This window comes from Nomascus leucogenys, chromosome 10, assembly GCF_006542625.1.
Source record: "Nomascus leucogenys isolate Asia chromosome 10, Asia_NLE_v1, whole genome shotgun sequence".
Lineage (NCBI taxonomy): Eukaryota > Metazoa > Chordata > Mammalia > Primates > Hylobatidae > Nomascus > Nomascus leucogenys.
In genome coordinates, this window is record NC_044390.1 from 95,491,962 (window position 1) to 95,505,684 (window position 13,723).

Consider the following 13,723-nt stretch of genomic DNA (forward strand, 5'->3'; position numbering starts at 1 on the left):
TGAGGTGGATCTGGGAACCAAATGGAAATTAATTAGGCAGAAGGAGTGGCCATGCGTGAGACCCTGGAGATATGAAGGGGCAAGATGTATTTAAACTTCGGTAATAAATTTAAAACCCTGGGACAAGGTTGTACTAAGATATAATTAAGATATAACCCTGCTTGCACCCTTATTATGAGTCGGGCACTTGCTAAACACTTTGTAGGTATCATCTCAATGAACCCTCATGCACCTGGGAGGCAGGGAGTAGAGCAAGGTGAGCCCTGTTGCCAAGTGGACCAGAATGTCCACTTGGAACCAGACAGCCAGGCATGAGTTTCAGCTACGTCACTTACAACCAGGAGATCTTGGGCAACATTACTTACCTTCCCTATTCCTCAATTTCCTCTTCTATAAAAAGTGGTCATCATGATACCCCCTAAGATTGTTGTGAAGAACTAATTGACATTCCACATGTAGAGCATTTAAAAACACACCTAGAACATGGTGATATGGTTTGGCCATGTCCCCACCCAAATCTCACCTCGAATTGTATCTCCCATAATCCCCACATACTGTGGGAGGAACCCGGTGGGAGGTAATTCAATCATCAGGGTGGGTTTTTGTGCTGTTCTCGTGATAGTGAATAAGTCTCACAAGATCTAATGGTTTTATAAAGGGCAGTTCCCCTGCACATGCTCTCTTGCCTGCCACCATGTAAGATGTGGCTTTGCTTCTCCTTCACCTTCCACCATGATTGTGAGGCCTCCCCAGCCATGTGGAACTGAGAGTCCATTAAACGTCCTTTTTCTTTTATAAATTACCCAGTCTTGGGTATTTCTTCATAGCGGTATGAAAGTGGACTAATACATATGGTCAATTCTTGATGACTGCTGGCCGCTCCATCAGGGATTGTTTGATGATGAAACACCCTGAAATGCAGAGGCTTGATCATGTCCAAGGCCTCCTGAGTCTCAGGGCTTCTGATCTTGGCTGGGCTTGCCCACTTGTTTGGGGCTGGGCATGGGCTGCCTGATGCAGGACGGCCTCAGCTGGGATCGCACCGCTTCCCGCTACGTGGTCTCTTCTCCAGGCTGGCCCAGGCTTGTTCTTCTTCCTGCTATCAGGCGTCCAAAAGAGGCAGAGTGGAAATGTGCAAGGCCCCTTGAGACCTGGGCCCAGAATAGGCATGCTGTCACTTCTTCCATATTTTCTTGGCCAAAGCAAATCATGAGGTAGCCCAGATTCAAAGAGTGGGGAAATTGACTCCACCTCTTGATGGGAGAACGGCAAAGTCTCATGCAAAGGTTGTAGATCAGCATGTAGATACAGGAGATGGGGTGCCATTTTTTAATTGCCCTTCTATTGTTATTATTATGCTACGTATCTAGATCAACCAGTCTCAATCTCTCTTTCTCTCTGTCTGTCTCTCTCTCCTCTTTATGGAAATTGAAGCTCCCTTAGCTACTGTACAAGGCCTTGCTCCGTTCTTTTACGGTGTCTGTCTCTTAAGTCAAATCTCTCATGAGCTGGAAGAGTTCAGAATGAGGCTCAACAGGAAGGAATGAGCTAGGTTTCACTTCACTTCATCCCTTCTCACTTTTCCTCATGCGAAGGATAAAGAGTGACCTGTTCAAAGAATGGAAGAACCCTAAGACAGGAGGTGAGACCACAAGCCCACTCCATCTGTATTTTATAGAAAGTGAACTCAGCATTTGCTTAAAAGAAAACGGGTTTCCTTTAGGCTTATTTCCAGTTAAGAAAAGGAGAGAAAAGGAATCTTTATGTCTAGGAAGAATGAAGAATGACAAGACAGCTTGTTGACAAATACTTCCTGCTGGCGAATGTCCCCACTGCAGATGGGCCTGGAATCCTGTGCCTCGCCCCTTCACAGAGCCCTTGGCTGACAACCTTCTCCAAACAGATGAGTCTCTAAGTCCCTACACTTCAAGATTTAAGAGCATTTTTTTGGATTGGGATAAATACCTCAAAAGCATCAGATGTGGCTTTTAGTTTTTACAAAATATTACAAGTTGCCTAAATAGTCCGTGTTTAAGGACAGAGAGCCAGAGCTCTTTCTGGAGTGTCATACCTCGGCAGGGCCTTTTGTGAATGTTTTAAGCTGATTCTGAAATTAGGGGGTTAAAATGGAAGTGCCGAGCCATCCCTAAAGAGAGGGAGGCGAATGTGCCCTTGTTGCTGGTGACCCCAGAACAAGGCCTCTGGGCTGAGAACAGGAGAGAATGTTATTTCTTTGAAAAGCCATCTTGACAATCCAAGTCCGTTTGGCTGCAGCACCAAAGGCAGCTTTGATCTGCTCGCCAGTGTCCCTGCCGGGAAAAGGATTAGGGTCCTTCCAGAGGACAGCAGAGCCAGGCTGCCCCATATGCTGGCGGGTTGCACAGGCTGCACTGAGAGGAAGGGACAGCAGGGAAGGCTGGAAAGAAGGAGAGAGAGCAACTCTCATCTCCTCTCTCGATATACGAATGCAGGCTTGTTTGGGTTTTCTGGGGGTTTTAAAAAACAGAAGCCAGGAGATGGGCTTTCTTGGGTTTTCAAAGTTACCAACTGGAGCAGTTGAAGTTTCTGGGTCATGAGTGTGTAGCAAGTTCTCAGCCATGCCCTCATGTAGCATAAGCTCATGGGGGATCTTAGCAAAGAAAATATTCAAATAGCAAGGAGGCTGCTTGTGGTCCTTCTGTTGATGTCAGGGATGGTTCAAATAACCCTGGCAGCGAGGGGTGACATGCTGCACTTTCCTACCTTGGAGGTGAGCCTGTGAGCCCCCAGCATTCAGCGACTTAGCCGGCTGAATCCTGTAAATCAGGAATCTCAAACTCAAAAGCACCTGACGGACAAGCAGGCAGGACCATGGCGCACAGCGGGCTGAGTGTAGGATGACAGCAATGCTGGGGCTGTAAGTCACCTCCTCCCATCGTCGCCATGCGGGGAGAAACCCCAAATGTTTCCAGTTCCTCCCATCTTCAAAGACAAGCTGGAAACCCAGAGACTCCCCAGTTTTAAAAAATTGAGTTTCACTTTATAAAGACTTTTTTTAAAAGCACTGTGGGCCAAGCAAAACCCATCCGCAGGCTGGGTGGAGCCCCAGAGTGAGCAGTCTGCGATGTCAGGTCTGAACAGATGCAGAGCCCAGAGGCATGTGGTTTACACTCCAATCAGTATCGCCACTTGGTGTGCTGAATCTCAGTAGGGGGCCAGAAGGACCCGAGCCTTGGAACTGGGCTCCCACCCAGTGGAGAGAGGGTGGCATGCTTATTCATTCTGCTAACTCATTTTACCTGGAAGAGTTAATAATGAACACTTTCTCCCTGGCTGAGAAGGAAGACGATGATGACAAGATAGTGTCTTTGATGATCAATGACTGAAAGACACTCTCCACCCAGATAGATCAAGATTATCAAAGAATCTAATGAATTTAGGAATAATAATATGGTGGGGCATTGGCTCATTATTTTTGAGTAACATGAGAAAAATGGCTTATCTTATTAACTATTTTTTCCAACAAATGAATAAACATAAACAGGAAAAATCTCTAAGGAAGAAACGAGGAATTAAAAAAAGACCAAGATGTCTTGCTTACATTTTATTTATTTCAATGAACAGTTTTATTTTGACACAGTTGGAGTCTTAAAGAAGAGTTACAAGAATAGTAAAAGCAATTTTCGTATACCCTTCATTCAGTTTCCTCAAATGGTGACATTTGACCATGTTTCCTTTCACCTGAGTTCCCCTCCACCCCAAGCTGTTTGAGAGTAAATTGCAAGCAAACATAATGTCACTTTATCACTAACTCTGAATATATATATACACCCATATATATAAGTATATGTTTGTATGTATGTATTTTAAGACAGAGTCTCACTCTGTCACCAGGCTAGAGTGCAGTGGCACGATCTTGGCTCACTGCAACCTCCACCTCCAGGGTTCAAGTGATTCTCCTGCCTCAGCCTCCCGAGTAGCTGGGACTACAGGTGCACGCCGCCACACCGAGCTAATTTTTCTGTATTTTTAGTAGAGGCGGGGTTTCACCATGTTGGCCAGGATGCTCTCAATCTCTTGAACTTGTGATCTACCCACCCCGGCCTCCGAAAGGGCTGGGATTACAGGCATGAGCCACTGCGCCTGGCCCTGAATATATATTTTTTAAAATAAAGATGTTCTCTTATATAAGTATAGTACAATTATCAAAATGAAGAACTTAACATTGTTACAAAATTATTAGCTACTTTAGAGGCTTATTGCAAATTTTGCCAATGGTCTCAAAAATATTCTTTATAGGAAAATAAAATTTCTAATCATGTGTTGCCTTCAGTTTGGTGCATCTTTAGACGTCTTTTTATCCACAAGTCTGGAACAGTTCTTTCCACTTTCCTCTTAATTCATGACCTCAACATTTTTGATGAGTATAGGCCAATTACTTCATAGAATGAACTTTGACATTTCCTTATGATTAGATGCAAATTATGCAAATTTTTGCAGAAATACTAGGGAACCGATATTGTGTTCTTCTCTGTGTGTGCATGTCGGGGGACAGTTCTCTGTTGGCCGCATTCCTGGTGATGTCAATTTTGGTCACTTGGTTAAAGCACTGCCTGCCAGGTTTCTCCACCAAAACCTACCAGTGTTTCCTTTGTAATTCAGTGAAGAACTTGGGGCTAACTTGTTTGAAGACAATTTAAGATGATGTGAATCTCCTGTTACTCATGAAACTCTCACCAGCTAGTTTTAGCATCCACTTATGATCTTTGCCTGAATCAATCACTACTGTGAATGTTGTCAATGATCAGTTTGGATCATATTATAAGGAAAAACTGTCCCTTCGATCTGACTTTATGACAGTATCATCAAGTCGTAGATTCTTATTTCATTTAATGGCTTACAATCTTTTAACGTCATTATTTATTTTGATGGTCAAATTATCTTCAATGTGTTCAGTGCTGCTGTTCCTGCATCCTTTGGACATATTCTTATCATTCTAAGGGCTCTTCCTCTTTTCTGACACAATAAGATAGGTGTTCCAGGTTCTTGTACTAGGAATGAGACACTTTTCCAAGGAGTCCTGGTTTCTTTTAGTGAAGAATGGTATTTAGAAACCAATATCTGGGTGCTAGAGGTGATTATTGCTCTTGGGATCTCACTGAGGACAGAGTTAAGAAAAACATCTATGTACATACACATGCACACATACATGTGTGTACACAATCTACCTCTATTTCTCTATCTGTATATATATATATTATAAACTGGAGTGTCTATATACCAATCCCATTCTAACCCACTGCAGGTTTCATTTTGCCCATATCCCTTTCTATATTTGTAACCGCTTCCCTGACAGTGAGAAACCAGGCTCCCGGGTTCACAATATATTTCTTATCTACTTGATAAGAAATATACAGAAAGTAGTTTCAGAATTGCTAATTCATACTTTTGTCCAAAACAAATTTACTCACTATCATTCAATGTTTGTCTATGATTGTCTGTTGTCTTTAGCCTCAGGATTTATGGCCAAAATATGTGTCCAAAATTACTTGGATTAGTTCTCCCTTACCCTCCTTCAGTATGTGATTTTGACATTCATTTGAAATACAATTAAGTTCATTTCTTTCCACTTGTAACCAGTTCAGGGTTTTTACTTGCCCGTGTTGATATTATTATCATATGTCAAACATTAACATGATTCCAAAGGTCAGAACTATACAAAAAAGCTACACCCTCCATCTTTTCTCCCCATCTTCAGCCCCCTTTATTTCTGCCGACCCATTAGTAACCAACCTTGTAGACCGATTTCTTTTCTTGTGTGTTCATGTGTGTTACATGAATGAGCAGATACATAGACATTTTCTTATCTCCCTGGTATGGTTTGGCTCTGTCCCCACCCACATCTCACCTTGAATTGTAATAATCCCCATGTTTCAAGGGCAGGACCAGGTGGAGATAATTGAATCATGGGGCTAGTTTCCCATATATTGTTCTCGGGGTAGTGAGTAAGTCTCACAAGACTTACTTGTGGTTTTGTAAATGGGAGTTCCCCTGCACAAGCTCTCTTGCCTGCCACCATGAAAGATATCCCTTTGCTCTTCCTTTGCCTTCCACCATGATTGTGAGGCCTCCCAGCCATGTGGAACTGTGAGTCCATTAAACCTCTTTTTTAAATTACCCAGCGTGGGGTATGTCTTTATTAGCAGTGTGAAAACAGACTTATACATTCCCCTTCTTTCTTACACAGAAGTTAGTATACTCAGATAGCCTTCTGCACCATGCTTTTTCACTTAGCAGTATATTTTTGAAAGCACTCCATATTGCTTCATAAAGATCTTCTTCCCTTTTTTATTGCAGCTCATGATACTCCACTGTGTGGATTTACTGTAGTTTATTCAACCATTTTTCTGCATAGAGGTATGAAGCTTGTGTCAAAATGTTTTGCATTTAAAACCAACGTTGAGGCCGGGCACAGTGGCTCACACCTGTAATCCCAGCACTTTGGGAGGCTGAGGCAGGCGGATCATGAAGTCAGGAGATCGAGACCCTCCTAGCTAACATGGTGAAACCCCGTTTCTACTAAAAATACAAAACAATTAGCTGGGCATGGTAGCAGGTGTCTGTAGCCCCAGCTACTCAGGAGGCCGAGGCAGGAGAATGGCGTGAACCTGGGAGGTGGAGCTTGCAGTGAGCCGAGATCACGCCACTGCACTCCAGCCTGGGCGATAGAGCGAGACTCTGTCTCAAAAAAAAAAAACAACCAATGTTGCAATAAATGATCTTGTGTGTATGTGTTTTCTAATTGCCAGAGGTGTATCTTCAGAGTAGATTCCTAGAAGTAAGATGAAAGAGTCAAAGAAAAATGCAAATGTTATGCCAAGTTCCTTTCCAGAAAGGTCGTACCGCTTTTCATTCTCAGCAGCAATATACCAAGACCATCTATTGCCTGTCGACTTCCCAACTGTGTGTGTTATACTTGGTAATTTTTGTCAGTCTTATAGGTAAGAGGTGGCAGTTGTAGTTTTCATTTGTATTTCTCTAACTGTGAGTGAGGCTCAACAGTTTTAAATATATATATATGTAAACAATTTTAATATATTTTTGTGAATATCTGTTCATATCCTTTATTCACTTCTCTCTCAATTTTTAAAAATCTTTTTCCTCTAATTTCAAAATCTGTATATTAGGGCCATTAGCCCTTTTAATATGATATATGTGTTGCAAATATTTACTCCCAGCTTGTCATTTTCCTTTTGACTTTATTTATGGTATTTTTGTAATGCAAATTTTTTAAAAATTATATAGGAAAATGTATTATTTTTTAAATTTCATTTAGATTTTGAGTCATAATTGTGAAGCTATTCCTACACCCAGGTTATAGAGGAATTCATCCATGTTTTCTTTAGTGCTTGAAAGATGTAACTTCTTTGATTTATATTGCTGATCCATTTGAAGTTTAGTCTTATGTATGGTGTGGGGTGTGGATCTACTTTTTTCTTAATGGCTGCACAGTTGTCCTGGCACCAATGATTTAAAAGTCAACATTTGCAGCAGGTGCAGTAGCTCGTGCCTGTAATCCCAGCACTTTAGGAGGCTGAGGTTGGAAGATTGCTTGAGCCCAGGAGTTCAAGACCAGACTGGGCAACATAGTGAGACCCTCATCTCTAAAAAAATAAATAAATAAAAATAAAAAAATAATAAAGAAGAAAAAAAGTCTATGTTTACCTCAGGATTTGAGATGCTACCTTTATCACTGACTCAACTTCCATATGTTCTTGGGTTTATTTACGGACTTCATTCACTGGCCTGTTTTGCTATTCATGTACCAGTGCCATTAAGTACATTTTAAACTCATGCAAATTATTAATAAAATACCCACTTTACTCCTATAGGTAATGTACCATCATTCTGTTAAGTTGAACTCTATGAAATTGCCACCATTCAATGAATCTTACTCTACAGAATTCTCACTTTCATATGTTTCAACCTAATATAAGTATATGCATAATTTGTGGACCATGTAGAATCGTTTAATGACTTATTCCAGAAAGAATATAAAAATTCGAGCCAAGTGGACTTCAGAATTTCTATCCCTCCTTTCTGAATGGCTTACAGAACTAACAGCTAATGAGCAGCCCATTAACAATCCTGTCTTTGATTTTTTCTTTTCTTTCTTTTTCCCTTTTTAGTGATAGAGGGTCACGGAGTCACAGACAACATACAGAGATTCTCCTCACTGCCGCCTTACCTACCTGTGAGCTACCACATCCTCAGAGCAGAGACCTCCTTCTTCCTCAAGGAAGCCAGCCAGGACCCGCTGCGGAACTCCAGCCTGCAGGCGAGGGTGGACTCCTTCTTTACCTACAAAACCAGGCAGCCCCCAGTGCTCAATGCCAGCTATGGACCCTTTTCTGTGGAAAAGGTTGTGCCTCTGGACTTGATGTTGACTTCCAACTTTTTAGGTCCAACCAGTAAGTTTAGTTTTGATTGGAAACTAAAAGCCCACATCCTGCGGGACAAAGTCTACCTGAGCCGGCCCAAAGTGCGGGTCCTGTTCCACATCGTGGGCAGAGACTGGGACGACCGCAGCGCCGGGGAGAAGCTGCCCTGCCTGAGGGTCTTTGCTTTCCGAGAGACCAGAGAGGTGCGGGGCAGCTGCCGGCTGAAGGGGGACCTGGGGCTGTGCGTGGCCGAGCTGGAGCTCCTGTCCAGCTGGTTCAGCCCCCCGACGGTGGTCGCCGGGAGGAAGAAGTCCGTGGACCAGCCGGAGGGGACCCCCGTGGAGCTCTACTACACCGTGCACCCAGGGGGTGACAGAGGGGACTGTGCCGGGGGTGACTTCAGGAAGGGCAACGCCATCCGTCCAGGAAAGGATGGGCTGGAGGAAACCACGTCCCACCTGCAGAGGATCGGCACCGTCGGCCTTTACCGCGCCCAGGACAGCGCCCAGCTCAGTGAGCTGCGTTTGGATGGTAACGTGGTCATCTGGCTGCCTTCCAGGCCAGTCAAGCAGGGAGACGTGGTCACGGCCTATGTCACCATCTCGAGCAATTCCTCCGTGGACCTCTTCATCTTGAGGTAGGTGCCCATGCTTGCCCCTGCTCATCTTTGACATGCCTGGTGTGAGATTGGGTTCCGTGCGTGGCAGATAGATATTCAGGAAGCATCTATTTTCACTACCTTCAGGGACCGTTCAGCATTAACAGGGGAAGGCAAATTATGCACCTGCCCACATGCTCTCAACAGCCCTCCTTACACTGTGGGTTATGGAGGGAAGAAGAGGCAAAGGGCGGGCAGAAGTTATTTCCAAAAGGAGCAAGATGAGAGTAATCCGCCTCCCTAGATCTTCAGTTATCCTCACACTTGGAGAGGGACGTGATTTTTCTTCTGCTGTGAATCCTTTGATGAGTTGCATGATTGAAAGTCTATGTTCAAGAAGCCCAGGAAAAGGCAGAGGAGTGATGAGATCTCACTCTGGGTATATATGTGAGAAGAGCCAAGCATAGTACCCTTTCTTTTAATTAGGTGGTATTAAATGTTGCCAGTTAGTGTCTGGGAGGCCTTAGTGCATGAGTATAGCTTAGCAATAATTAAGCAAACATGCCTGGCATGAAACTCTTCAGCAAAGGTATTCCATCTTGTAGTACAAATAAACGAAGCAGCAGCATAATCTACCTAGTGCCACCATTGCGGGTTCAACAGAGAGCAGCCATCCGAGCTGTGACGGGGCTGCTCTGTCACTCTGTATAATGATTCTAAAATTTGGTACAGGAGCACATGTTTTCTGAGGATAATTAACACTGGGCTAAAATTCATTTAAAGCAAATCCTCTTACAATGTGGACTAGAATGTCATAATAATGAAAAAAGTACTTGTTTTAAATTTGTTTAAAAAATAAATGGGATAAAAATGTTTTTTTCTTGTTATAGTTAAGAAGGAGTTAGGTTGTAATTGCAGCTATGCTTTGGCTCTTGTTAGAATTCAGCCCTAATCACATTTTGAATGAGTTGCTTGGAAAAATATTTGCAAGCTAGAATGATAGCCTATCATACCATATTTCATTTCTGTTTAACTTTTGTAATATGACTATACGGATGCTTATTTTTTAAGTTTTTTGTTTTTTCATTTACAAAAAGGTTCAGAGGTTTCCACTAGTTTCTCATCTTTATCCTTCAGATTCAAATAACTGTCTTCTGAAGTATGCATCTTGTCATTATCTTTGTAGTTTTTCCTTTCAATTTTTAAGTGGACTAATTTTGCAGATCTTCGTTTGCTAATGTTTTCTGGATACGCTTGGAGGACTGTTATGACACCTCTTTCAGCGACGTCATGAAATCCTACATCTTTTTATGAGATTTACTGTACAAGGGATTCTCATTGCATTTGCATTGTGAACCTTGGTGGTCAGTGAGGGACATGCTGACATCATGGTGGGGAGGAACAGTCTCGCTGTGAGCGTATCGGCGGCTTATTGAAAGTATCGTGACCTTGTCACTGAGGAGCCAGGAGAGTCAATATTCAGATAGAAGGGTCTGAATACTGGGTTTGTTTCCCCATGGTTTGGATTCGAAAAGATACTGATCTGGGAGCACTGAGTTTAATTTTTGGTAAGTCCTCTTGCCCCCTGAGTTTCAGATCAATCATGAAATAAATGCATCTATCCCTGGCTTTGGAAGCTGGAGACAGAAAGTCTCCAGCATGGCATGCTAAGTACTTGGAAAATTTTAGAGTGATCTTTCCTTGCACTTGTTAATTCTTCAAAATGAGCTGGCACCCATGAGCAAGCCACCTGGGTCCCTAGGTCTAAGGTCCGCAACCTTACAGCTGTACCTGGAAGGGATGCTTACATGGGGCTCTTCAGAGAGGAGGATCTGTTTTCTGAAATTTTCATCACAAAGGTAGGCATGGTGGTGGCGAACAAAGGTCTTCCAACCAGTTGACCTCAATTCTGATCCTATCTCTTCTACTTACAGCCTGTGTGTTGGTAGGCAAGTTAACTAACCTCTGTGTGCCTCAGTTTCCTCCTCTCTAAAGCAGATGTAATTATAGCACCTGCTTCGACGGGGTTGTGAGGATTCAGTGGGCTAATATTTATTTGCAAGGTACTTATAACAGTGTCTGGTGCACTGAAACTTCTCTGTGAATATTGAACATTACTAACAGGGCTGTTTTTAAACACCCGTCAAACCTTCAATAAGCATTGAATTCTATCTTTGCAGTAAATGGACATTGTATGTTGTGTAAAACAACTACCAAATTTATTCTCAAAATTCTATTATTCCCATTGTACTATGATTTTGTTTAAAGAGCAGTGTCTTTGTATAATGACAGGAGTATTTGTAGCACAGAGGTTACTAATGGCGTGGTTCTGGGGTGTAAGAGTTAGTCACATTAAAGGGCACTGCTTAGTGCCGTCAAGTGCAGCAGCTGTATTCCCTCCATTCTGATCTTTCCCATCACAGATCAAAGTTCTGGGGAGAGAAGATCCACCTCACCCCTTGTTCACCAAGATATGACACGTGTTATATTTCCTTACCTCAGATTTTAAATTCGAAGCAAATTTCCTAAGGGCTAAAAGCAATTGCTTATGAGAAAGTCTGAGCAGCAAACGTTCCCCAAACACGTGTGCAAATGCAAGTCCTTGTGTCTCAGGCGTGTCAGAATTCAACGAATAGGGAACAAACAAACCATCTGAAGACCCGTCTTTGAGGTTCATTCTCATTCTGAAGATGGAATTTCACTAATTAAAAAGCGGACGTTATGGACGGCGTACACGTTTCAGAGTCTCGGCTTAATTTGAGTTGCCAGAATGATTGGCAGGCAACAGTGTGTCAAATGGAATTTTGCTCTGTGGAGTCTCTCTGTTTCTCTCCTTCCCTTAATCCCCCTCTTTCTCTCCCCCTCTCTCCAATTCTCCTGTTTCTCCAACATGACTGAAGGTACTTCTTTAAAAAATTAAGCTCCTATGTTTTTAAATAATTATAGATTTGTAAGAAGTTGCAAAAATAGTACAGTGATTTCTCGCAGACCCCTCCCCCAGCTTCCACTGGTGGTAACACCTCATATAACCATAGTACAATATTGAGGCCAGGAAACTGGCATTGGCATAACATTATTAACCAAACTACAGAGGATGTTCGGGTCAGAATGTAGGTTTTAGGGCATCTTATCTCTTTCCAGCTTATCTGTGACTGAAGACATTTTTGAAGGCAGGGAAGTTCAGCTGGAAAATTAGTTCCTTGAACACCTGCCAGAGTCTCTTTAGTGTCCGTCAGGAAAAGATGAGCTCGGTCTGCTTCTCCTGTATTTTTTTATTTTTTATTTTTTTAGAGAATATAGAGAACTTCCTTCCTGTGCAGAGATGCCATCTTTGCAGGCCCCTAGATATGTTGTGTGTTTCTGTATCATCAATGCAATGTGCAAGTATCCAACCATGCCCATTTGCCAGGCATTGTTCTACAGCAGTGAATGAAACAGGCAACACTTCCTGCCCGAGTGAAGCTTATGTTCTAGTAGGCAAGATAAAAATAATCAAAATGCGCACGTGTGCCAAGAAGTGACACAACCGAAGGGCATAGTTAGTACAGCCTCCAAGACTGCACGCCCTTCTTTCTGAATCTGGTATTTGTCAAGAAACCAATAGGTATTTGGGCAACATCTGCCTTAAGCTGGACAACATCCGAGAGGCCCTCAGAGAGCTTAGCCTCAAGCCAGCTGGTAAAGACAGAGTCCCTGGAATTCCATCCTGCATAAAATGAGCTTTATGAACAGCAAACTCTTTAGGATGAGTGGGAAGGCTCTGGACTTCTGTGTGTTGGCTCACAGCTGTGTACAAGAGATGTACAATGCTAGACACTAAACGCCATGGAATTGCAGAGTGTACACAGGCTTTGTGTTCAGTTGTCATTCAGTTCTCCTAACGCTGCAATGAAAGTCTTGTTCTCTGCTAGTATACCTCTAACATCCTGACAGCACCTACTAATCTTGTTTTTTTTTTTTTTTTTTTTTTTGGCAAAAAGAAAGACAGGTCACTGTTGCCAAGCCTTCTTCTTTTCTAGCTGGAATTTTAAAACTTTGTTCTGCTTTCATTGTTTATACTTATTTTCTTTTGATAGCCCAAACACAAAACAAACAAAACAGTGGTTTTCCATTTTCACTGTGGATACAATATTTCTTTTCATTCACTTGGTAAATATTGACTCAATTAATATGTATTGACCCCTGCCCATTTGCCAGGCATTGTTCTACAGCACTGAATGAAACAGGCAAAACTCCCTGCCTGCGTGAAGCTGATTTCCTAGTTAGGGGAGATAAAAATAATCAAAATTGGGTTGGGTGTGGTAGCTCACACCTGTAATCCCAGCACTTTGGCAGGCCGAGTTGGGCAGATCGCCTGAGGTCAGGAGTTCAAGACCAGCCTGGCCAACGTGGTGAAACCCTGTCTCTACTAAAAATTAAACAAAATTAGCTGGGCACGATGGTGGGCACTGGTAATCCCAGCTACTTGGGAGGCTGAGGCAGGAGAATGGCTTCAACCTGGGAGGCGGAGGTTGCAGTGAGCCAAGATCATGCCAGTGAAGTCCAGCCTGGGTGACAAGAGTGACACTCCATCTCAAAAAATGAAATCATCATAATTACCAAGTAAATACAATGGATAGTGGTAAGTGGCTTAGGAAAAAATGGACAAGGGAGAAAGAATGGAAAGTGCTGAGAATACAATTTAAGGTGACAGTCAAGGCAGGCT

At 42.8% G+C, this 13,723-nt stretch overlaps 1 protein-coding gene across 1 annotated transcript in view; it reads left to right on the forward strand.

Moving 5' to 3' along the window:
- Nucleotides 1-13,723, forward strand: part of TMEM132C (transmembrane protein 132C) — a 453,190-nt gene that overhangs the window by 140,019 nt on the left and 299,448 nt on the right. Inside the window, exon 2 of the mRNA XM_012509870.2 lies at nucleotides 8,169-9,057. Coding sequence (XP_012365324.2) covers nucleotides 8,169-9,057 — 889 coding nt within the window. The remainder of the gene's footprint in view (nucleotides 1-8,168; nucleotides 9,058-13,723) is intronic.